At 33.9% G+C, this 26,892-nt stretch overlaps 1 protein-coding gene across 1 annotated transcript in view; it reads right to left on the bottom strand.

Moving 5' to 3' along the window:
* The window catches only part of LOC138320882 (multiple epidermal growth factor-like domains protein 8), a 59,063-nt gene extending 43,508 nt beyond the window's left edge, over positions 1-15,555 (bottom strand). The window contains exons 1-6 of the mRNA XM_069264169.1: positions 15,124-15,555; positions 8,542-8,705; positions 5,400-6,567; positions 4,506-4,657; positions 770-913; positions 460-646 (exon numbers count right to left, since the gene is read on the bottom strand). Of these exons, the coding sequence (XP_069120270.1) occupies positions 460-646; positions 770-913; positions 4,506-4,657; positions 5,400-6,567; positions 8,542-8,705; positions 15,124-15,316 (2,008 nt within the window). The 5' untranslated portion in view covers positions 15,317-15,555. The remainder of the gene's footprint in view (positions 1-459; positions 647-769; positions 914-4,505; positions 4,658-5,399; positions 6,568-8,541; positions 8,706-15,123) is intronic.
* Between the last annotated feature and the right edge of the window lie 11,337 nt (positions 15,556-26,892).

The following is a 26,892-nucleotide window of genomic DNA, read 5'->3' as shown; positions in this document are numbered from 1 at the left end:
GTCACCACCGTATAGCTTAAGAGTTATGGGATAAATAAGTTCCCCAACGCGTAACTGTTGTTTATCATGTTTATCTAAACTCTTGTTAGTTTTTTTCAAATTTTCAAAAGACACTCGCTAAAGCTTGTGTCATTTAAAAATATGAGAATTAACTAACTCGAGTTTGATAAACATGATAAACAAGAGTCACTTGTTGGGGAACCTCTATATACAAACAGTATTCAATAGAATAAGACAACATACAATGATATGCTCCCAGCATCTATATCAATGCATTCAACTCAGTTAAGTTAAAGAAGGTCATCAATTATCTATTCACAAACATGTCTCAAAGTTAAAGAAAAGCTAGTAAAATAGTATAGTTTCATAATCAATGTAAAATACAAAAGTTAATCCACACTGTGGTTGTGCTTTATAATAATGAAACTGAAGATTATGACAAGAAGGAGGATGCCTTACCTGACTTTGGTAAACATGTTGAGTTGTGGATACACCACACACACTCATGCTGATAGAAGCGGTGTTTAGGTGACTTCTCTGTGAGCGTGACAGCATGTCCATGGGTGAGACATGATTGACAAGTATGTAATGCATGACACAGGCCAGAACAGTTATACATCCAGATGTGTCTGGAATCGGCACATTTCTGTAACAAAACAGAACAGTTATTTATCTATATATACATCTGGAATAAGCAGTGTGTAAAACAAAATTTAAGAAATATGCATGTATCTCATTCTAGAGAGAATATGAAAGTGTATAAACTCACATCAAGGCGGGTACGGTGAACACATCCAGGCATTCGAGTATCTCGTTTTTCAGTACAGAATGCACATTCTGGGTCTTTTGGGCAGCGCTCGTGCTGGGGGTCAGCGTAATTCTCACAGTGGTCTAAATCCTTGTCTTCTTCATTCTGTAACATACAAATCATTCACCTGTCATGATTTCATTACTTCTTTAATTTCTTCATACTACCTACCCAGGTACATATGCCTTGGGCCAGAATAATAATTACTTGGTAGCCATCATGAGACAGGTTTCGATTGAAAGAGGTCAAATAAACAACGTGTAAGAGATGCGTCCGTTCTGACAAAGATGGTCAGATATTAATACAGGATGGCAGTGAGTTATAATTAGTAGTTGGTTAAGTCAGGTTTCACTTTAGTTTTAATGTAGTATTTAACACAAGTTTAAAACATTCAAAACTGATAAAACAACTGTAACAATGCTAAAACTGGGGTCTTGTTAATCCAAGAAATCCTATTATATAATTATGTGCATATATAATTTATCATATTAATGGAAAATTTGTCCAATTGTTTATAACACCAATCATTGATGAAAATGTTGAAAAAGCCAATTAATCAAGATTATCAATTAAGTCCTAAATCTTCAGATTTGTGTCATGAAATGTTTAAACCTTTGTTTTTCATAATTTAAATGAGGAATTCCCTAACTTTTATCATCCTACAGAAATTGTTCCCATTTAGCATCCATCATGATCACATCAGTGTGTTGCAGTAACAAGCAACATAGAAAACACAAAATGGCGGAGAGTATGTTCGAATAGGTATTTAGGATGTCCTAAAAAAAAAGAAAAATTCTTTCCTGAATTTCAAATTAATTATAATCGATAATTGATTAATTTTAACATTTTGAAGACAAATTTTGAAAATGAAATCATATCCCATCACCAATATATATTACAACACTGGAAAAGGAACTTTTACTTTGATGAAAGAACGTACAAATAGTACATATCATATATATATATATGTATATATGTACATGTACAGTCCAGAAAAACCATCATCTTTAGTTTTCTAGACACTATTGTTACTTAGAATTTCCTGTTCCAAATTAAAATTATGAATTAATTATGTGTTTCTGTAAACCTAAATACACAAGTGTTACAGACGGTATATCATGAATGAGAGAACTTAACGGAATGTTCTTGCATCATTAATGAGAATAGGTATGTACACTAGTCATGCTAGTAAGTATGTATAGGTTATAAAGTATGGGAATCCCTTACAGAGCACCACATTAAATATTTATATGGTCCTGATAACATGACATCTCAACACCATCTACAGAACCCTATATATGTAAACAACTTAATTACCAAAATCAGTGAGAGATCAATAAATCCTATAGAAAACTTAATTAACTGTATCAGGTTTTCATTTCAATCCTGTTGTACCATATAGTGGCTCATTCTACCATATAATATGGCTATGTTTTAATAACATTCTAAGATCACGATGATTCCGAACAATAACTCTTCTCTCTGACATACATGATATAGGTACAGGTAATTAATTTGAAAAGAACTATGTAAGCTTTGAGACATTTTGACCCACAAATCCTGTCAAACTTTCAAAACTGACTTTAGGGATTAAATTGTTGAATTTGAAATATTGAGTACATCTCCGATACAATTGGTATGATAGTTGTGGACATCTACACTGTATATGGACTATATTGCCACCATGTTCCATTTAAATTCCTCCAGTAGCTTACTAGGCATCCTCGATACTCCAGGAGTTACTATCAATGATGTAATAACCAATCCTAGACTATCTCATATTAAAGCTGGCAGTTCAGGAGAAAATAACTGACCAATCACAGGTCTGCATAGACTTCCTTTGAAGATTACAGAGAGAGTGATACCCAATTGCAACTTCAAAGCAACAAGCAACACAGTCAACCACAGTGTACCATTATACAATTCCTTTGATGTAGATCAAAGGATCAAGTTACATGTGTCAATTGTTGCCTCCAGTTTTACTATAAGATAGTCCAGGGGTGGATATAACGTCAGTAATAGTAACCCCTGGAGTATCCAGGATGTAGCTTAGAAGGAGTATTCGGTCGATCATTTTGTCAACAGATGGCATTGAGACAACCTGTATTCAGTATCCTCCCCCTAAATCTACATTTCTAACTTCCTTTTATATCTAGTAAATATATATGTATCACTAAAGGTTATTTGAAATAAAAAATAGATAACAAATATATCGTAGAACATCTTGACATGTAATTTTACTATACAGACAGATGAATTATTTTATTAGAAAGACTGCCTTATTACATACTACATAACGTTTATACATATTGTCCATCATATATCCTCTTTATTTCACCCATACTGAACACAAGCAGTACTGAATCTGATAGACACACTTGGGCTATTTATAAAACATTTAGCCAACATTTTTCTGCTACAACTCCTGTGACATTATTTTTATGTAATGCCAACAAGCTGGGTACACAAAAGTTGAAGGGAAGAAAAAAGCCCTAAAAATCAATACTCTGCCTTACTCAAGGCCGATCAGCGACTCTAACAAGCTACATGCTGCAGATGTGTCATACAACACAAGCCATTCCATGATGTCATCAGCGCTGTATACAAAATCTTACATCCATAGTCGGTTAAAGAGGCGCAATACATTTACATACTAATTATGTTAATGTCATCAGCAGAGAATCAGCTGTGGTCTGTTATAAAGAGGTCATACACTCATGTTATTACTGTAATGCTACCATTATCTTATACAATGTCTTACTTACATAATCATATAGTGACGTCATCAGCACCTTGTTTGCACAATATACACATATACAGTAATATAAAACACGCTTATAACAGAGTAATTTTGTGGTCCCCTGAGGTTCGTTAAAACCTTGTTTTAAATACTAGTTGTATATGTAGCCAGGTGTTGTTTACATCATTTTAAATCATCGCGCCATTCGTCATTTAAATGTATGTAAAGTGCACGTGCCGCACGGACCATTTGTCCACACTCTATCACCGGCCTCTCCCCACCGCACTCTCACTTCACCTCTCGACAGGAACGGACGTCCCTGTCGAGCTCAACCCCAGCATTTCACCTTTGTCACCAAGAAGCCCTGGTAAGTATCTGTATGAAAGTGTTCATTAAACGTATTCATCATGTTAATATAATATGTCCATTTCTGTCCATTTATATCATCGTGTGAATGACGTGTGAGAGAACTTATACTTTTATACTTTATCTGCTTTGCAGGTCTTCGTACCAATTAATAAACATTTGTACCAAAAGACAGCGTCCCTTATTATTTTGGGGAACCCATGCTACAAATATATCACTGATGTGACATAATCAGGGGCAGCTTGGTAGAGTAGTTAAAATGTCCCAACATATTACCACAAGCCCTCCACTTAAGGGAACCAACCAAAAACTCACCTGTGCATAGTGACCTGGTTACCATGGCAACCAAACCTTTTTTTTTTTTTTTTTTTAGAAAATACTTCTTGTACATCAACATACATATTGTTGACATGCAACATGACTGAAATTTCATTGAAATTTGTCAAGTAAAACAAAAATCAAAGTAATATAATTAGCAACTTACAGGAACTATGATCATGAAGCTATACATGAATATTATATCTTGCTGCATTTTAAATCCTACAGGAGTAACAGGCTATATACATGTATTATTATACATTTTACACCTACCTCTGGCGGCGAGACTACACCATGGAACTTGTAAGCCACCAGGTCCCCACGTACATAGCCACTGTAGCCACCAATGATAAGCAGAACGTTGTTATAAGCTGGTACTGCTACGTGACCAAACCGGCCCTTCTTAGGCTCACCGTTGGAGGCAGCTAGAGGAAAGTCAAATTAATGATCAGAAAAAATATATATAGGAACACAAGTTTCATGTATTTTAACCCATTAAGAACTTTATCCATGTTATATATGGTTTCCTTATTTTCAATCGTATGACAGACACCCTCCATGAACTTTATAACTTGTCTTTTTTTTTTTTAAATTATAAATAAGGATGTACACTTTATTTAAACACTGGAAAGGATTAATCCACAAAGTCAAGTGTTATTACTTTTTTCCACTAGATTTTACAATCAAGCCTGCCAATTCATTTGCACATTTCCCTTTTCTGATTTCATTTTCTTTTTAATTATCTCCCCTGTATGAAGAAAGTCATAATGGCTGCATTCCATTTGGTGACTGGAGTTTCATGTAAGTGTGTCTTCACACATGCGCTGTGTGATTAATCTAACTTTCAAATGAAATGCTGAGAACAACACGCGAGTGTAAAAACAAGTGGCGGGCTTTAGGATTATTTATCAGTGAATTTTTAGATTTTAGCAAATCACCAAATCTGTCACTTTTAATAAAAGTTACAAGTGACAGATTTAATTTGATTGTCTCCCTTATATAAAGGTCATAATTACACTTGACAGATTTTATTGTCTCCCTTGTGTACAAAAGTCATAATTACACTTGACAGATTTTATTGTCTCCCTTGTGTACAAAAGCTCATATGTCCATACATCATATGTTTGACTGCTAATAATTGCACCAGTTTACAACACATCTATATACCTGAGTGTGAGTGGACTCCTGGGTGCTTGATCCACTGGTGACAGCCCAGGTGGTACAAATGAATCTTGTGATCGTAGCAGGTCTCTATAGAGTTGTGCATGTGAACATTGCCTCCGTAGATAACCATGTAATTACCCATGATAGAGGCCGAGTGATATGCCCGCTGTATGCTGTCGGGAGAATACACCTGCTGTTTCGCTGGGTACTCTACCTCCCCCCAATATAGTGTCTCCACATTTAACATAAACAATCGACTAGAGAGTTTAGCAAACCGAGCCTGTAATGCAGAATATCCACCGAACACAATGATCGAGCGTGATTCCTTATGATAAACGGCGGTGTGTCCAACAAGTAGCTGTTGTACTGGACGACCTCCTTTTAAGTACACCTCCTCCCATTGGTCCTCTGTACTGTTTAGATTGTATCTATAAATAGATGAGGAGAATAAACCATGCTCCATTTTCCCACCTATTACATAAAGCCAGTCATTGACTAATGTTAGTGAGTGTCCAGTAAGCCTATGAGGTTGTACTGAACTGTTTTGAGCTTTCTGTGTCCATGTCTGAGATGTAAGGTTATAAAACAACAATTCATTACAATGAGATCCATCAGAATGCATGCCTCCAAACACATAAAATCCATCTTTGTATTTCACCATTCTATGCTCCTTACGAGCCAATGGCCAAAAATCATTTTCATCATTAGGCTCAACTGCCTCCCACTGACTATTGCGAACACAGAATCGTAACAAATCGCCCAGGACATCGTTTAATGTATAACCACCATAGACATAGAGACACTCCTCCTCACGTACAAACACGCCCGCGTGTGATGTCCTTGGGGTGAAAGTCTCCATCGATGGAGCCAATCTGTACCACATGCCTGTACCGTTACGTCCGTGGATCGGCAGGTCACAGCCTTCACCCATCACCCCGCCGTTACATTTACAGATCTTCTTCCCTCCGATAGTTTTACAGTCACCAAAACCACATGAGTTGGGACAGATGCGGAGCTCACAGTCTACACCCTTGTAGTAACTGTTACAGTGGCATCTATTGTTCACACAGGAGCCACGGCCATGACAGTTGAAGGCACAGTCCTGTATCTTATAGTCAGCCAGAAAACCATCCCGATTATAGTTCCGGTCCGTAAACAGATAAATCAGCATCTGCAAAATACAACAGCAAACTTGATTCAACAATAGGTACTTTTTGTGAATTGGTGATAGGTGAATTGTATATTCAGTAGAAGCTGTAAACTTTAATTTGTGTCCAATGATCATGACCTCAGGTCAGGAAATTGTTATGTGTATTGTATATTTTTCAATTTTCATTTGAATTTCCAATTGCTTTATCATGTCATAATTGAAGTTGAAGTAAAGAGAACGCAAGGTTATTCTTTTTTATTTTTTGTCTTTCTTTCCAATGAGAAATTATCAAGGAAATCTACATAAGTAATATACGTATTTATATATATGCAGGTTAATCATGACAACTGTACATGTTCATCAATAGTATATGTTTACTTTGAGTTAAGGTAGCTATAGACCTTTCCTTCTAGTTTCCTCTCAAGGATTTTGTTCATTTTTTGATATTTTGATTTCAGGAAAACCCTGATCACAAAAACTACATAAAAATCAATGTCACCAGGTTCATTTTTCTTCCAGGGTTGCTTAAAGATATGTACCAATGACTAATTAATATTCCGGATTTTAAGGATTTTTATATAAATAATATTTTCCTCCCTGTAACATAACTTAACATATAAATAATATGCCTGTAACATGTTCATACCTTCAATAGGTGATATAGAATTCATAACTATATCCAATAAGTTGGGTTTTCCACAATAAAACAAAATATCGTTATTTTAAAATTAAATCCGGACCCAATTTTAGTAAAACATTGCATCAAAATAGTCATGTTTTCTTTTTTTCTAAAATTTTTCTTAAAAGATTTTTTAGAATTTCGATGTAGATTTGCTTATTTGCAATAAGAAAAGCCAATAAAAAGTATACCTAACCGCAATATTTTTCAAAATATGACCGATTTTCTTTCTATAATACCCCTGAAATTTTGGCCTGAAAACATTGAAAATAGGCGAATCCATTGCACTTTTCAACGCTTTATGTTATTGATTTACCCTTGTTAGTTTTATATATCTATTACATTATTGGAGCATACAAGATAACACAATAATATCTTGATGATTACCTGTATATTTATTTATGATATAAGATATAACAAACCAGTTTGCAAGCTACATATTTGTACATTCATAAACTTTCAAAAAGAGCTAATTCAGCAGGAAATATATCAGCTTTTTCCGAGACAAATATTTTGCTCTGTGTGATACTGTATTAAAATGGACTATTTTCCGCTATAGCATCTTTCAAATTATAAGTAAAGATTTTAACAAAAAATAAAATGAAAATATTTTCCAGCAATTTTTAATTCCATATTTTGTTTGCCCATTTCGCGACGAAAATTAGTATACCGGTATCATACTCAAATGTTTCCATTCAAAACACCACTAACTTCCTTCGGCATCCATAATTATACTGAGTAAATTTATTTCTACCGGTATTCTGCAAAAAGATAGGTAGACCTATACAATCATAATGATATTGGTCATCCATTTGTAACTAGAGTCTACTGACTTGAATTTTTCATTTTGGGTCCCCGTAAATCCATGTGTATTCCATCTGATTGTTTAGCGACAATTATGATTCTTGGGTTTTACTTCATGCATGAATCTTCAAAATTATACTATATTTACCGATTGCCACACCTACACTTCAAGTAAACATTTGGAAAGGTTCTGGACAAGATATTTGCTCAAATGCCGATGTCAGAAGCGAGTTATAATAGAATCTATATGGGTACAGAGAAATAAAATATGTTTGCGAGGATCTGGATAGCGACGTTACAAACGTATGACGTCACAGAAGGGACAGTCTATGTTAAGTCTTATCAGACTTTACCAGTTTCTATATACCCGCTTCATATACAGGGAATTTTTTTTATAAATATTGACCGTTGAGAAAGTGGTCTTATTAATTAAGCAGGTGGTCTTTTTACAGAAGTGATCGCTAAGGCAGGTTTGACTGCATATTGTTCAGAGATGAGATAATCATACTTACAAATCCTGAGCGTGCTACTATAGGTTCTGGATCGGTGTTACCGCTGACACTGGCTAACAGTTTACTGTTGTATGAATGGCCGTCAAATATAAACAGGAAGTCATAGGAACACTCTGTATCCATCTTCCTAAACTCCAGCACGATCGACTTGTTGGTACCACCAGCTAAACAAAAGAAGAAGAAAATGAAATTTAAATTTGGACAAGACAATTTCACAAATACATTTCACTGATTGACCATATTTCCTCACTGATTGACCATTATAAACTTAACAATGAATGAAAGTATGATTGATTTATTACAAATATTATCATGTTTGGCAGACCTATGCTGTTCATCTTCATTCCATGAAGCATTACCATGTGTTGTTTCATTATATTTTTTATTAATTAGTATTGGTTTGTTTCGTATATATGCACATTTCAATGCATCCTTAGGCTGAGTTGTCCCTAAAGTCAAGGACTCGTATACATTCTTGTTTTTATTATATAATTTACATTCCGTTTTTTTCTTTACTACAATGTATATAACTTTACCAACTGGGAAATCATTTACACTTCTTTAAACGCAGTTGGTTGTCGCACAAGGATAAATACACTGGAACACTGACTTCTGCAAGTAGTGCTGATGCGCATAAGATTTGGCCTATATTGTTTCTGTATTTCTAATTCTTCAATAAAACATTTTTTAATGTAATGAAATTCTTTAATTATATATTTCAGAAAATAAAAAATTTAAGAAATATTGATCAATGGAATGAAATGTCCGGACCATATCAGGATCATTTCATGTAAGTTTCAGCCAAATCGCAATAGTAGAACTTCAGAAGAAGTTCAAAATGTGTTTTCAAGATGCCTATGGCGGCTGTGCAGACCGGGCCATCTTGGATTTCAGATTGACCCGAAAAATAACAACACTTGGTCCTGGCCATGTCAGAATCATTTTTTGCTAGTTTCAACTAAATCACACTGGTAGAACTTGAGAAGAAGTTCAAAATGTGTTTCCATTATGGCGACTGTGGTGGCCATCTTGGATTTCAGATTGACCCGAATAATAACACCATTTGGTCGGATCCATGTCAAGATCATTTAAGGCAAGTTTCAGCTAAATTGCATTGGTAAAACTGAGAAGAAGTTCACATTGTGTTTTCAAGATCGCAGCTGTGGCGGCCATCTTGGATCTCGGATCAACTAGAAAAATAATAACACTTGGTCAGGACTATGTCAGGATCATTTCCTGCAAGTTTCAGCTAAATCACATCGGTAGTACTTGAAGTTCAAAATGTGAAAAGTTTACGCCCGGCGGACGGCTGAAACATGACGACTATAGGTCATCCTGACCCTTTGGGTCAAATGACCTAAAAATTCCCCCATTTGGAGCTAAAAAAATTTCCCTTGTGACTTATTTTTCATGATTTTTTTTTTGGCTTTTGTTTGCAAATTTCTTCATGTTTATCATACAGCTACTGCATATTTTATGATAAACATTATTGAGCTTAATATCTTGATTTACTAAATCTAAAGATAAAATTAGTTGTTTTACAGTACTTTTTCGTCAAAATGAATATAATTTTGGATAAAAATAAGTCAAATTCCCCTATATTTTCGCCAAACTTTTCTCCTATTTTGAAAAAGGGTAGTTTCTCCCAAAACCTAGATTGATCCCTGATAACATATATATATTTTCCTGATTATTTATATATAAGCCGCATCTTTTCCCCCAGAAATCAAAAGTGCAGCTTAAGCTTATATTATACACGAACAAAAACTATATATATATAAGACAAGTAAAAGAATTACCTAATTTGTTGAATGGTAATGTATACCACATTATAATCTTTACTACATTTTTCACTGAAACTGTCATGTGATATATATATGCAACCAAAATTATTCTGCACAAAATCTAGATCTAATCCTGATTACATAATATAGAGTCTATGGCCAACAGCTGTGTTGTACGGTGTAGATTTAATATTATTGCTCACAATAGAAGATAGCCACTGAGCAGCAGACAATTCTGCATTGTTCATGATACAAGAGACGGAACGGATCAATAAACGTCCGAAGTTTTAGGATAACAACAAAGTACACAACAATCAAGTTTCAATATGTACATGTATAAATAAATAAAAGCGTTGTACCTAAAGCACTCACATATACTCCTTTGTCTAATAACCATACATAACTATATCTGTTTACAGAATTAGCACAAGCTAAGACAGTGTATATATATACATTTAGACCATGGAAAAGGACAAATTCTAGACAAATCCTATTGATATATTTGACTTGCACAAAATTACAAACATTCAAATTGAAAATGCAGGTTTTGCAGTTTTAGCATTAAACATAAATGTCAAATTATTATAAAATGACATGGTTTAAATGCAATACAACATGTGTACAATTTAGATCAGTTAACATTTTGTTAATGTTTAAGTCTTTTTTTATATATAATGGCAGTAAATTAAAGTTTCCTTCTGTGTCCTGTTTTCAACTTTTGTATTTTTGTTGAGAATAATTATAGTGTGTGTACATACGTAGCTTATATTATGTTACATAATACAACTTGCACAACAGAATTATAGTACAGGTATAACTGATTTATCAGAAAAGTAGCCTTTAATTCATACTGCAGCTGCAAGAAATTGGTCATTACAATACACATTTTTAAAATAAAAAATCATCGGAGACAAAATACAGTAATTACCAATGAAAGTCCCTTAGATATTATATAAAATCATCGGAGACAAAATACAGTAATTACCAATGAAAGTCCCTTAGATATTATATATCTATAAGCACCCCTCCACCTTAACTTTTGAGGCTTCAATTTCAATTGCCCATGCATAAGACCAAAACTGTATAGGTTTGCAATCATTTTGTCTTATTAAGCAACTTTTCATTTTTTCATTTTTTAAACGCCCTGGACACTTATATAATTTAATTATAGAAATGTAAATGGATTGAATGTTGGACGGACGGACCACGGACGAAAAGCGATTTGAATAGCCCACCATCTGATGATAGTAGGCTAAAAAATATATTCAAGATTATCATTCAAGACTGCAATATATTATACACATTGTTTATTCCTTGTCAGTTATACAGATCTAGAGCTATATGCTTTTTATCAAAACATCAAATCCATCTTTTACTAGGGCTGTGGATTGTCTAACATGTGGCGATCCAATCCGATCCACGATTCAGGGTTGACGATTCACAGATCGGACCACGAATCACCAGTTAGATACAAGCAAAAGATTCAATTGCAGTAAAACTGTTTTTATTGATAAATCAATAATGGTCTTATATATTGATAAATGTTTGATTGATAATAAAACCAATTTTAGCAGTTTTACATTCCTTATCATTAAGCAATAGAGTTACAGGTGAAGTACAGTAGGATTCAGTCACTGTAACTGTAAAAAAATCAAATCATTTGAATTTTGAAATAACGTCATCTCAAAAATACTACTGCACATCAATTACGGCATGAATCAAAGTCAAACCATCTGTGAACAGGTACACTGTATATACATTATCATGGTAAGTCATAAATCACCATATCAAAACATTTCATTGTTACTTTTATTTTGGTCAAATACAGAAAAACATTGAAATTAAGAAAAAAAAATTTAAAATCTATAAGAGTAGTTACAATTTACTTTGGTTCTAGGCCTATAGTTTTTATTTCTAATCAGATGATTTATGATTTTGACTCATAATTAGCCTACCTTTCGTTTTTGACAATGGGTTTACATCTACAGTACTCAGTTGCCTAATATAATATATTCATATTTTTACATATTTCCGACCCGTAATGAAAATGAAATCGATAATAATCTTTTACATCTCTAGAAGTCAATAATTATGTTTTATCATTATTATTTTATGAAGAATTCACAACATTGCATCGAAGCGTGGGTACGAAAATAACATGTTGCTAGCTTTACTTCACACAGCTCATGATCATGTGTACTTCCGGTCTACTTCAAAGTGAAAACATCGATGATATTCAGACTTTAGTGTACATTCCTTCACATTTTTGAGCTATGACAGCATTAAAGAAGGTACTATTTTTTTGCTTTGAAAGATCGCGATCCACAAATATCAGGAGTAACGAATATTCGTATCCGATCTTTCTCAATAATTCGTGAATACTCGAGTACTCGGATACTCGTTACAGCCCTATCTTTTACCCAATTTTATCAATTACTATCACAACACCACCATCATATATTTAAGCATTGGACGTTGACGTCTTTCAGTTTGCATTCATAGTCAATATGAATCAAGTAGATAGAGGCAAATTCAATGGAACACGCTTTATGTAGAATTTGCCTCTGTTCAGTTTGCCTATATTTACATTTGGTTACAATTTTATGGTGAAATCCCAAGGTATTTTGCTTTTATAATGTCATTGTCAAAGATGGAACAGCCATTTGAACAGCCATTTTCTGTGATCACTGGCACAACAACTGTCATGTCACAATGATAATGATGTCATAATAAGCAGATGTACTTCACAGAAGATATGTATGCCAACTGCGCAGGTGCTTGGTAAGTTTACATTGTGGGACGTACTGCAGTGAAAATGTTACTATATATAACACGTTAGGGGTCGAATCGTGCCAGTTCCCAACAAAATATCTTAATATGATGTTGTAGAACCCATTTCCAGTTTTAACACTGTTACAATTACAGTCTTCATTTGACATATTTGAACAATTGTAAGTTGGATTGATTTAAAAAGTTTTTATGTAAACAGTATACAGTTGCAGTGTTTTTCCTGTCTATATATAAGTCGGGCCGAAATAAGGCCCCATTCCCAATTGTATTTCTTGTTATTTTTACTCAAATCTATGTCTAAATCTCCCAAATCAGTGAGTTGACGCCTATTTTTTTTTATTTTTGGGATTGAGGACAACAGACGATTTGTTGGAGATTCAGACAAACTGTTGCCCGGGGCCCGAGGCCGAAGGCCGAGGGTCCAACAAATCATCTGTTGTCCGAAAACCCAGTCGATAATTACTGTTTTGTTACACCCATTGACCTAAAACAAGGCATTGATGTCATGATTTGTAGGTGTGACGTCACGAATTGGAGGTGCAACATCACTCTGATCTAACAGCACATTTAAACAGTTCTTTGGACTGCTCGATTCGACGGAACAGTTCATTTATGGGCATTTTTTTGTAAAGAGTTTATATAGAAACTACTTTATGGGGTATAACAATTGATATAACTTGTGTGTTATCACACTATCCACCAATTAAAACTTACTGGAGGTTATAACACACCGAAATTCTAGCTTTTGAGAAAAGTTGGCAGCACTAGCCTTTGCAATGATGTGTACTTTTATGACCCATAACGTTAAAGTGTACTGGGTCGCGACCAGTTACCGTGATTTTTTCGAGGTTTTTTAAGGATTTTGTCAAAACTAACGCACAGAAGGCGTTGAAAATCGACATGAATTATCTTTAGTCCAAGATACTTCAGTAACAATAGTCGCTACTTAGTTTTAATAATATGTTTTTTGACGAGACGCCATTTATTTTCACCGCTAATTGGTACAGTTGACGATACCTACAGGACCAGTTACCGTGATTTCAAAATAGAAAAGAAATGCGCTTTTAAAAACATGCTTATAGCACCAAAACTTAGCTTGTGTTTCATTAAAGCACCCAATATCTTTTGGTAAAATAATGTAATCGTAATGCATGGTTATTTTGGGATCCAGTGACTGATCGGCGAAAGCAGCACGAAAAAAGTACTGTTTAAAGGTGCGTTCGATAGGTGACCAGGGAATCACTAAAAACAGGATTCAGCTCCGGGCAGGAGTAAATTTAGACAAACAAAGGTGTAGACGATCTAAAACTTACAGAAATTCACTAAATACAAATTATTTTTTCTTTGAAAAAAAATGTAAACACAAGACGTATGCACCAGGTAAAAACTACCTTCTGTTTTACGATCCTGTCCATGCATGCCCGATCGGTAACTTGCCGTATATACCCATTATTTTGCATACTTTGACCTACTTTGATGCAGACGATTTTTGAAAACGACTGACCAACAAAATAAACGATGATTTCATGAAATTTCAGGATAAATATGCAAGTGAGTCATGATTTCAAGCTATTCCCCGCTATGATTTAGTGTTGCAAACTTTGATTTCAAAAGAAAAACGTAGATTTGTGAGCAATATCGACTGCAAATGAACAATTTTTTGTTGAATGAACACTTGCCTGGCCACCGTGATTTAGCTGTTTAAAAGAATCCAAAAAATTGTGCGGGAGATAGAGCGTGCGCAGAAATCACGGTAATTGGTACATCACGGTAACTGGTCGCGACCCAGTAGGGCCTAACAGTTACTAGGCCTACTAAAGCTTGGCTAATTATAATTTATATCAATTTCCAACTAATGTAATTCCTTCTTCAAATATTTTCTCTTTATTTCTTCTGGGCCTGCATATATACAAAAGTGTAAAATAATAAAATTCAGTGACTGTAAACACATAGTACCCACACCATGTGAAACCAATGCAACACATAGCATCACATGCAGCATCCTTACCATCGATGAGCCACTCGCATCGGGAGAAATTGGTGTAAGTCCCCTCGGACCCGACCCCGCTCGCCACTGTGCCATTTTGGGCTGTGTAAATAGTGCGTTTATCCTTGCATGAAGATAGGGGCCATGAACACCGAATGATTACAAAAATATTGGCAAGAATGAGAAAAGTCCATGCTCCTCTGACGTTCTCCATCCTCCCAAAATAAAATTACATTTCTAACCCATTCAACCACGGGTATGGTCTATGGGCAAGTACGGTGCTCTCTCCACCGCATTATAATTCGGTAAGTAGTCCCGTCCCAAGTTCAACATGCTTGGTTATTGCCTAAATGACTCCCGTCACATTTTGTCTGCATCTGTCAAAATATATCGACATTTTCCAATCTCCGATCAGATGGTAGCCTATTGTTAATCGTCTAAGAGTAGATTCGGTCGTTCCGGAAAAGCTCCATTCTCATTGGTCAATATTCCGATAATGTTTATTTGGTTAAATATTACAACAAAGATGATAAATTTCCATCAGTATCCATGTGATATGTTGCATTTTTCTGGTCTCAATTAAAAGTATGGTAGAAAGTTTAATTCATTATTCAAATTATGACCATGCGCCCGGGCACTTGTAAGTTGCACAGGTGCCCGACTTGTCTAACACAGGGACCTGGTACATTCAATTAGTTTCAAATTCTTTTTCCTTAAAGCGATCTTTATCGTATCGTTTGATTGTGGATAGAAATTGGTGTTACACACTTAATCAACCAATTTAATTAACGAACAAAGATGCCTATATTTACCATTTTAGGATATTTTTATATAAGATCCACAATGGTCTAAAAATAGTTACAGCAGAAACATATAAGTCCTAGAATCTATTAGAGAAATTAGCAACTCCGCCATTTTTACGATCGACAAATGTACATCTGTATGCGCAGATGTTTTTTTAGATATACTCTTAAATAGTTAAATACAGGAGAATAACTTTGATATGTTTAAAAAGTTCAGATGGTTTGAGTGCGATTTTGAAAAGATTTTTTTTTTAATTTATCCTAATTAAACAAAATGCACTTCCGGGTTTGAATGTCTGATTTTCGAAAAACCAGGTAAAATTGGTTATTTTCATGCTTTCCAAAATCATATTAAATCATATTAATCGGGACAATTCATATCAAACCATGATGTGATGTTTAAATTTTGTATGGATGCAGAAATATCATGATTAAAAGAATACAACTAAAAGTAGTTAGCCAAGGGAAAACGCCTATTGCCGGGGGTCCCGATGCCTGTAAACAAACACAAAGAAGGATTTTTCCATCTCTATATGTTTCTGGTTACAGTTTATATAAATTTGTACACACCAGAGGACCAAACTTCGCTAGCCAAGGGTACAGAAGTCTACGATACCGAACATTCGGTATCGTAGACTACATATCCTTGGCTAGCGAAGTTGCAGAGGACCCATCTAGACCATTTTAAGCGTTTTCTACAATATTAGTGCAATGATACTGTATAAGTTTGCCTACATGTACATGCATTTCTCTTATATACCTACGGGAATAATACTGCTTTGGTTTATCACATTCAGTTATGAAGGATGGGACATTGTTACCGAGAGCAAGCTTCAGTTTTTACAGCATTTTGTGACCTACGGGTAGAATATGGATATTTATATATTAATATTATAACAAATTCTTAGACCCATGTGGTTGCGCAAATGGAAATATGACACTCGATTCTTAGCGTTTATTAGACTACACCCAGATTTTGGTGTTATATCTCTATAACATAAAATCATATTCAAAATTAGCCTTATTATATAGAGAATAATTATCATATAGAAAATTAATATGATAAAGAGAAATATTATTACATAGAAAATTTTCTATAGGTTATCTCTGTAAAATTCCAAAGTCATTGAAAGTTACGCAGATCGAAAAATAACTCAAATGCAACTAACCACGATTAGGATGGATTTGCATTAATGAAATTTCGTTCTCCGCAAACTCACAGCATTTTGGGGGGATATTTCATCTTGATTTAGACTATATAAATTATGAGCATCTACGTGTATAAGGAAACTTAAGGAACAGAAGTTATCCAAAACAATAATTAAAATCACTATGAAAGTCGTAGACATTAATGTTGCGATGCTTTTATGTATTGAATGCTTCAGAAAGTGTTGTGTAGCTGCGGTTTTCTGTCAACCACCGACCTCTCTTTTGCCTAATTTGTTGATCATTAAATATCATTTACATATTTTCATGACTTCCTAACCATCAGTTCGTAATTTTTCATTTCTGATACATATACTAGAAGTTAATGGATCCTATTTATATTTACTGTTGAATGTATTTATATATATTACTGTAATTTGAAAGGTGTGTTACTAATTTTTTTCTTCATTTATGATGGATTTTAAAAATTGATTCTGAATTTTAATGTAATTATATTTTATATCTTGAACGACATCGTAAATTGTGAATTTTATCTTAAAGCTAGTTTTGATACTTTAAATAACCATCATTTTGACTTATGTTTGCGGTCAATAGGTCATATATACATGTATATACCATCATTATTTTGGAGAAGACGAATTATAATTCAACAATTTGTGTCTAATCCCAATTGTATATAATGTGCAAATAAAATATGTTTAAATAAATAATTAATAATGAAAGTCATAATTAATAAAGTTTGGTAAAAAAAAATCGACTAAAGGGAAATAACCTGTAGAATTAGACATAGAGAGTTAAACTAAGGGAAGTAACTCTGCTAACCTTATCCTTCTACACTACTATCTGTAGTAGAAACGAACACTACACTGCTATGTACATGGTGCACAAGACTATTATATAATCATTGTCGATTTATCACATTTTTGCAATGCTGTACGGTACTATGAGATGGCTGAATGATATCAGCCAAGCTGAACAGGACTACTTAGTCCGGAAGCTTAAGCATAAAATCGTTCCCTTTGTGATACAAACTTGTATGAATACAAATTACACCATTACTATGACCTAATAAAAAGTATTTGAGAACGGACCCCAAGCGGATCTTGCTGCTGAATATTTGATGAAGAATCCTGCTTTTTGTTCTATACAAATATAAACATAAGTTAATTGGTTAAAGCTGTCGGCCATCTTGTTTTTCAAAATGGTCGACATGGAAATGTTAAAATTCTAATATCTTGAAAACTAATTGATATAGAACCCTACTTTTGGCTCTGTTACTTTCGGTGTTACTGAATGCATATAAGAACATTAGTAACTGATGAAAGCTGTCGGTCATCTTGTTTTTCACAATGGCCGACATAGATATGTTTAAATTCTAATATCTTGAAAACTAATTGATAAATAATCAGAAGGTTTGTTATATACCTCTATTTTCAAGGCGCGTGCATATGTGAACAATAGTAAAGGGTAAAACTTTTGTAGGCCATACTGGTTATCAAAATTGCCGATATAGAAATGTTTAAATTCTAATATTACATACATACCAAAACCAAATCACTGTATCCTATTTTTGACATCATGCAATTTAACCAAAGAAAAAAAAAAGTTGCTTGAGCTATATTTTCTTTTTCATATGGCACTGGAATTTTATACCTGGTGCATGGATTCGGGTTCGGTGAACTGCATACCAAAACCAAGAAACTGTAACATATATTTCCTCCATTGCCATCCATTGAAAAGAAAATGTTGCGATAAGATCTTCTAGATCTTAATTTAAATATTATCTTAGTATTATATAATAGTATTATTAAAGTCCCATTATGTTTTTATGAATGCTACTATTTAACTACGAATTTTTAATTAAGAAATATCTCCATTAGGATATCAACTACATATCATTTGATGAAATTTGGTAATTTTTACGATTAAATATATTACGAAAACACAATGGGACTTTAACAGCTAGATGTCATTGAAAATGACCATCTCTGTTTGAAATATATGCAATTCATTGTCTATGTATGAACATGTGTATGCTTTGGGAGACTGAAATTTATAAGCATACAGCCAAAAGATACAGAAAACACATCTAACCCGAAAACATACCGACAACAGCCATGTCCGTCGTTTCGCTTCAGTTATGCCACTTTTACAGACTCTTAACTCGGGGGCAAGAGTGTGGCGATGTCAAGTGTCGATGTGGCGTGACTTTAGGAAGAAGACAAAATATAAGATCCAAAATCTATTCGCATTTGACGACAATGCAATGATGGGAATAAGTACCATATCAACGTCCTACGTCCATCTAGGTGAGCCACTAGGCCATATAGATTTACCTTTGACCCCCGTTTCAGAAAGAAAACAAAGCATAAGGTACTGGGACATCATACGATACTGCGACATTTAGCATATGGAGCGGCTAAGGTAGATTTTCGGCAAAATCGTTCAAAGTTTGAAGAAAGCATAATACTATGCATATGATTTCTTTAGAACATAAGGTTTCAGGAAAAAAATGGACCCCAAAAAAAATCACGCTATATTGGTTTACAAAATGGCCGCCAAAAACCACCTTCTGTGACCCATTCTCGCGTTCTATACCAGTTAAACCCAAACTTTAAACGTCTATACCATATTATTGATACTTAGGAACATTCTGGTATTGTTAAACTTCATGTAGAAGGACCGCCAATTTGTATATCAAGATGGCCGCAAACTTTGCGAGCTACATCTGAATAAAATACTTCTAATTGACTAAGCTGACCTTAAGCAAGTAAAGACCTACAAATATAGTGAGAGTATTAATACGTTTGTAGTGTTTGATACATAAATGATTTCATTCTTATTTTAATGTCAAAATGACCGCCATTTTAAAATCCATGATGGCCGTTTAAATTCCATTTGTGTCCGTATTGCACTCTGTTTCAGTCATCGGTGCAAAAAATCAAGTTAGTCTTACAGTATTGATACACCTATGAGATCATATACGACATGATAACCAGAATAAATCCCCGGTTGCAGATTCTAATATCAGACTTCATCAGAGGATTTTCTTTCATGGGCTTTCATTGACTCCTCAACGGGACTCTTTTTCAAAATCGCAATCATACACTTAGTTTTAAACCGCTGGCCATGCTTTCAGATTGGACACCAAGCTCACTTGTTCTGTTCTACCGCGATTTATCTTGCGCTAACAGCTGCACTGTCTAGCATTCAATATTATCATCTGTCTTGTCTTCGAAACTTATGAAGTTTTACAATACCATAATGCTCCTAAGTATCAATAATAAAAAGTACCAATAATAATGGGTCCTACATTTCAGAATATTAAGTTGATTTTTTGCTCAATTACTTACAGAGTGAAATACGGAAACAACTTTAATCTAAACGGCCATCTTGGATTTCAAATGTCAATTTGACATTAAAGTAAGAATCTAATTATGTATGTATCAAACACTACAAATGTATCGATCCCCTCACTGTATTTGCAAGTGTTTACATGCTTAAAGTGTATTAAACACATATATAGCTCGTTAAGTTTGCGGCCATCTTGAAATACAAAATGGCGGCCCTTTTATTAAGCTTAACACTACCATAATGTCCCTAAGTATCAATAATATGGGTATAGACGTTTAAAGTTTGGGTCTAGCAGGTATAGATCGTGAGATATGGGCCACAGCGGTGGCTTTTGGCGGTCATTTAGAAAACCAAAATGGCGACCGCCAAGGATCGTGAATTTTTGTGGTCAATTTTGCATAAAATTGTTATTCCAATCTCTTCAATAGGGTTAGCGTTTAAGAGAAAAGTTAATCAAAACCATAACTATGATAAATAACTAAAATATACCGTCTTAGCTAGGATTACCCAAACGCCAACTTCAAATGCCTTAAAGTACATGAGATAATGTCGAGAAAAGATAATGCATGAAGTGATAACATTGCGAACAAATGGACCAAAAGAAGAACACGACGCAAACTTTTAACTACCTCCCTCGGGAGTTCCCTGTCGATGACTAAGCGATTTTTGTCAACAAAAATAATTTTAATAATAGTCATATTTTGAAATGTATTCAAAATTATTAAAAATAAAAAAATATGGCCGACAGCTTTTATCAATTAGTAACATTTGTATTTGTGTTAAGTGACCTAGAAAATTGAAATATAGACACAACAACGACTCTCTATGAATTAGCTTTCAGGGCATTAGATTTTATTTATATCTATGGCGGCCATTTTGAAAAGCAAGATGGCTGACAACAGCTTTTACCAATTACTAACGTTCAGTAACCCTATATAAATAGGATTACAACAAACAAAAAATAATATTTGTATAAACTAGTTATCAAGATATTAATTCTTTATGTCCGCCATTTTGAAAACCAAGATGGCCGAAAACAGTTTTATCAATTACTAACGTTCACATATGCGTTCAGTAACCTTGAAAATATAGGTATTCTACCAACATTATGGTTATATATCAATTAGTTTTCAAGATATTATAATGTTTTATATCTATTACCGTTATTTTCAAGATATTAGAACTTAAACATTTCTATGTCGGCCATTTTGGCTGTCAGCAGGAAGATCCTCTTGGGGTCCCGTTCTCAAATATCTTGTATTAGGTCATAATAATGGTGTACAAAATTTCATACTTGTATCACAAAGTGCACGATTCGGCCAAAAATGGGGCTTCAGCCTCCGGACTTACTCTACTATACATTGGCTGTAGGCGTTGTTCACGTGGACAGTGATGAACTGTTAGTTACTTACTTTTAAAACTACTTAGTTTTTTTTGTTATTTTGCGCTGATACTAATACATTTTATACGCTTCAAAGATATCGAATTAAAATAAAACAACGTGGCCTATACGTGCGAGTTCTCTAGTCGGTCTTCAATAGAAATCTGACCAATATATGATAAAAAAAAAGTTAAAAAGAAAGGAGTGTCAATTTGGGCCCTTTCGATGTGACCGATTGGCATTAGTTTTCCTTTTAAAGACACTCGATGATTAAGACATTATGACATGAAATTTTTTTTTTTTAATTTTTAATTTTCAAACATTTTACACAGTATATATAAATGGACACTAACACACAAACACTTGCATATGCACTCATTCACAATACTTAAAAACATCAAATTGTACGTTATGAGACATCCATAAAAACATATATTAGCCATTAATAGCAAACCATAACGCACATATATGCATGCTCTCACTCTCTCTCTCTCTCTCTCTCTCTCACACACACACACACACACACTCACATACAGACAGACAGACAGACAGACATACTAAAGAAGAAAGATAAGAAGGAAGAAGAAAGAAGAGGGAGGAGGAGGTACCGTTACACATACACGTATATTATAGTTTAAAAAAAAAATAATGAAAAATTGTTCTGAAGAATCGTTGTGCTGATCAGCTATATAAACCCTAACAAAAGATAAAAAAGAAAATTAAAAGTTAGCAGTAGTAAAAGACTAAGTGAAAGACTAGGGTAAAGGTATATACTTAAAGGTCCAATAAAGGTTTCCATTTCCTCCAGCCTATTTCAAATTGCCTTTTAACATGGCCACTTTGACTAAAAAAACATATATGTTTGAACTAAAAAATTATCTATCCTTAATTATATTGATAAGAGCATTGATATTTAAAGAGTTGCTAAGACATCTGGTTTTATAAATGTAATGTTTCATAATTATCAAAATTTCATTATCAACAGAACTACAATTTTGTAAAACTATTCCAAAAAGAAATGAATCTTTATTATATGCAAAGGGAATAAACAATAAATCTAATAAAGTTTCAAAGTTTTGAAGTAGAGTTTGCACCTCTTTGCATTCCCATAGGCAATGTATAATTCTCTCCCTTTCTGTATTACATAAAGTACACATAGGACTAGGATTTATTCCTATCTTATGAAGGAAGGTATTAGTAACTAATATATGATGAATAATTCTGACTTGAAACCATATCAATTTGGAATTTTTTGTTACCTTAAATGGAAGAGTATATATTTTTAACCACATTTCTGTATCAAAGTTAAAGCTCAAATTCCATTTTCTAGTACCTGTTGGAGTTGTTGATGGAGTTATGATAAACCTATAGAAGTCTTTCACACCCTTTTTGCTTTCAAAGAAAATTTCTAATAATTGTGGTATAAAAGGGTATGAAAGTTTCTCTGGTTTTATTTCGAGATTTCTTAAATAGCGCTTTATTGACAATATTAGTCCATGGTATTGTAAAAAATTAGTATCGATTCCAAATTTTTGTATAAATTCGTCAAAAGAAAGAAAAGTAAAATTATCAGAATTTTTCATCAAATCATTTAAAATTAAAATACCTGACATAAACCAATTGGGGTAAAAAACAAATGTTATTATCAACTTTAATATCATTGTTGTACCAAAGAGGTGTTTTGAGGATACACTCTTGTCTATTTAGCCTCATATCTTCAGAATAATTTAATTTATCCCATGCTTTAAAGACATCTTTCCAAAATTGATTACGACATCTGGATATACACAATTTTACATAATCCTTCCCACAAATATATATCTTATTTAAATCTAGAGTTAACTTGAGGATCAGATACCATTTGCCTGAAGACGAGAATAATCTTCTAACCCATCCTAACTTTAATGAATGGATGAAAGCATACAAGTCAATCATCTTAAGCCCACCATCTGCAAAATTTTGAATAATAACATCTGATTTGATCTTATGGCATTTACCATTCCACCAAAAATCGAATAATAAAGAATTTATTGTAGCTAAATATTTTTCTGGTGGGTTTGGTAAGGTTATAAATAGATAGTTAAGTTGCGAGATCAATAAAGATTTAATAACACTGATTTTCCCAATTGGAGTCAAGCTCCGACTCTTCCAAACAGTAAGAAGTGACTTGAGTTTTACAATTTTTTTGTCAAAATTCATTTTTGGTATCTGATCTAAATCAACTGAAAATTCAACCCCCAAAAATGTAAATCTGGTTTTCCCCCACTGTAAATTCAAATCTGGCCTATATGTTACATTACTGTATGTATAGCTCCCTAACCATATACACTGTAACTTGTGTTTTACTAGTATTAATATTTAAACCTGAAATTTTTGCATAGTTATTTAACTCAGATATAGACTCATTAAGAGACCTCTCTGACCCATCTAGTATCAAACCAGTGTCATCTGCATATTGCACGTTAAAAATTGGTACATTATCTATATCAATGCCTTTAATATGATTATTATTTCTAATTCTTGCAGCTAGCACTTCTGCACATATAATAAAAATGTATGGAGCTATTGGATCTCCTTGACGACAACCTCTTTCTATACTGATACGTTCCGATAAACTCCCCCCCTTGATTAATTGAAGAATATACATTATTGTTAAATAATTTTAACCACTTTCTTATTTCTGGTCCAAAGTTAAAATAGTTAAAAACTTTATCAATAAATCTCCATGAAACGGAGTCAAATGCCTTTTCGAAATCTACTAACATCAACATACCTGAAATATTTAAATCTTCAACATATTGCATTACATCATACACTGTGCGGATATTTTCACCTATATACCTACCAGATAAAAAGCCAGTCTGATCTTCATTGATAATTTTATCTAAAACTGTTTTGATTCTTTGTGAAATTACCCCTAAAGCAATTTTATATGTAATATTTAAGAGTGTAATTGTAGTTTTTTAAGAAGTGGCGTGGCTTATCTCCCTTGGGAATACACACAATAATTCCATGTCTTTGGGTAACTGAACATTGACCTACTGACATGAAATATGATTAAGGTCAGGCCGGACCGCTCGAGGTTCACAGGAGGGTCAATTTTCTGTTTGGTCCAGTTTTTCTGAAACCAGCTGATATTTTTGCACGATTTGCATGAATTATTATGCACTGATATGTGGAAAATGAAACAAATTGCAAAATATAATTTACAATCAAAAATAGGTCACATTGACCTAATTTTGTAAAGTGCCAATTATACAAGAACAAAGTTCATCTGGTGCCATACTATACCAGCAAAAAAGTCATATATCATATTATATTGCATTAAGCAATAATCTTATGCAAAGAATATGTGTACAACTTTATAACAGTTTCTGGATTCTCGATACGACATCCCAGCGTCTATTGGTGATTTACAATCTTGACATAATTGTTTTAGAAACACTTTTTATTTTTATCGACAAAAGTACAGTTTGGGCACATTTTTATTTTACTAACGTTTTGTCAATAACAAAAACATAGTCTGGATAATTTTCTTTTTATGTAAGGTTTTGTTTTTGTTAGGCTGATGGAATTCATTTGGACAAGTTCCTAGCTGTTTGGGTAAGTGATTTTGTCAGACCGATGTTGGTCATCGTAATATATATGTATTTAAGCACTGAAGTCACAGTTTGCAAACAAAATTTATTTCATACCCCAATGAAATTAAAAAATGGTGATTTCAATGTTTATAATTAATTTTCCAGACTATTTTATAAAATGAAATACGTTTACACGTACGATTCCATTGATTTTTTCCAAGGGATTATTTTTTCCAAATCGATACGCAACGTCAATGTTTTTATTGCCATTCTCGGATTTTTTTCATCGTGAAATGAAAAAAAATGAATAGGCCAACCAGAAAGCCAGAAACGAAGAGAAAATTAATCATTAAACCATGTGCCTCAAAAAAGTAAGCGTCAAACGTCACAGGGGAAGTAAAATCAAATCGCAGCGTCAGAGCAATCCGTTTTACAGTTAGGATTTTCCAATATGGCTGCGAAGAGAAGATATATATATATCTTTCCGTTTTACCCTTTCCTCTCTCCTTTAGGGCGCATGATTTTTTGGCTCTGCAGGCAGGGCGTTAGAATTGTACCTATTGCATGATCGTAAAAGGCGACTAAATTAAGGATCTTTTCTTTCCTTTCTTCCTTAAAATACGTTATTCTTCCTAACGTCTCCATTGACACAACCTCACTTTTGGCCTTTGGTTGAGCGTTCGCCGCTGTGTGGAAGGCTCTGGATTCTGTCCCCTGGCCTAGACACACCAAAGTCTTAAAAAGTGGTAGTTTCTGCTCATGCTTTGCCTAAGTAGCACTCAGCATAACGGGAGTGAGACGACTGGTCGTCCGTTGTCAGTATAATGTGACCGGATGGGGTGTGTTGCTTGGTGTCTTCGGCGGCATACTTTAGTAATATTTCAGTATAAAAAGGACAACAGTTCCAAGAAGACACAACACGAATATACCAATCTCCCAAAACACACACCTCGCACCTCGCACACACACACAAAACACCGTAAACATGGGAGGCTGTCCTTACATGACCCTGGCTGTTAATAAGACATCAATTAATCAAACAAACAAACAAACGAACAAAGCATGAATTGTGCCTGCTGCTCCAATTGCATTGTGGAAACAACTAGATTTAGGATAATATTTTTCTCACTCCTTTATAAAAGCTTCTCATTCTCTAAAAGTCTTGTTTGATACTGCCTTACTTTTGATTTTGAGCTGAACTTTCGCACATTTCTGGAAATCTCTGGTTTCAGTCCTAAAGACACACCATAGCCTTTAACTAGGAAGTTTCTGTCCCTTTGTTAAAGCATTATAACAGTTATGCTATCACAAGGAGACACGACAACAATATAAAAGTCTACAAAGAGGGAGACACATGCAATCACCAAGCTCTACAAATCGTAGAATAAATATGCTATATAAGATATCTTGTATAGATATAAGATATCTCATAAATATAAGACATCTACATTATATATGAGATATCTTTGATAATTAGATTAAAAACGGGATTGACCTTGGTCCT

This window comes from Argopecten irradians, chromosome 4, assembly GCF_041381155.1.
Source record: "Argopecten irradians isolate NY chromosome 4, Ai_NY, whole genome shotgun sequence".
NCBI classification, from domain to species: domain Eukaryota; kingdom Metazoa; phylum Mollusca; class Bivalvia; order Pectinida; family Pectinidae; genus Argopecten; species Argopecten irradians.
This window is presented reverse-complemented; position numbering and strand designations above follow the sequence as displayed.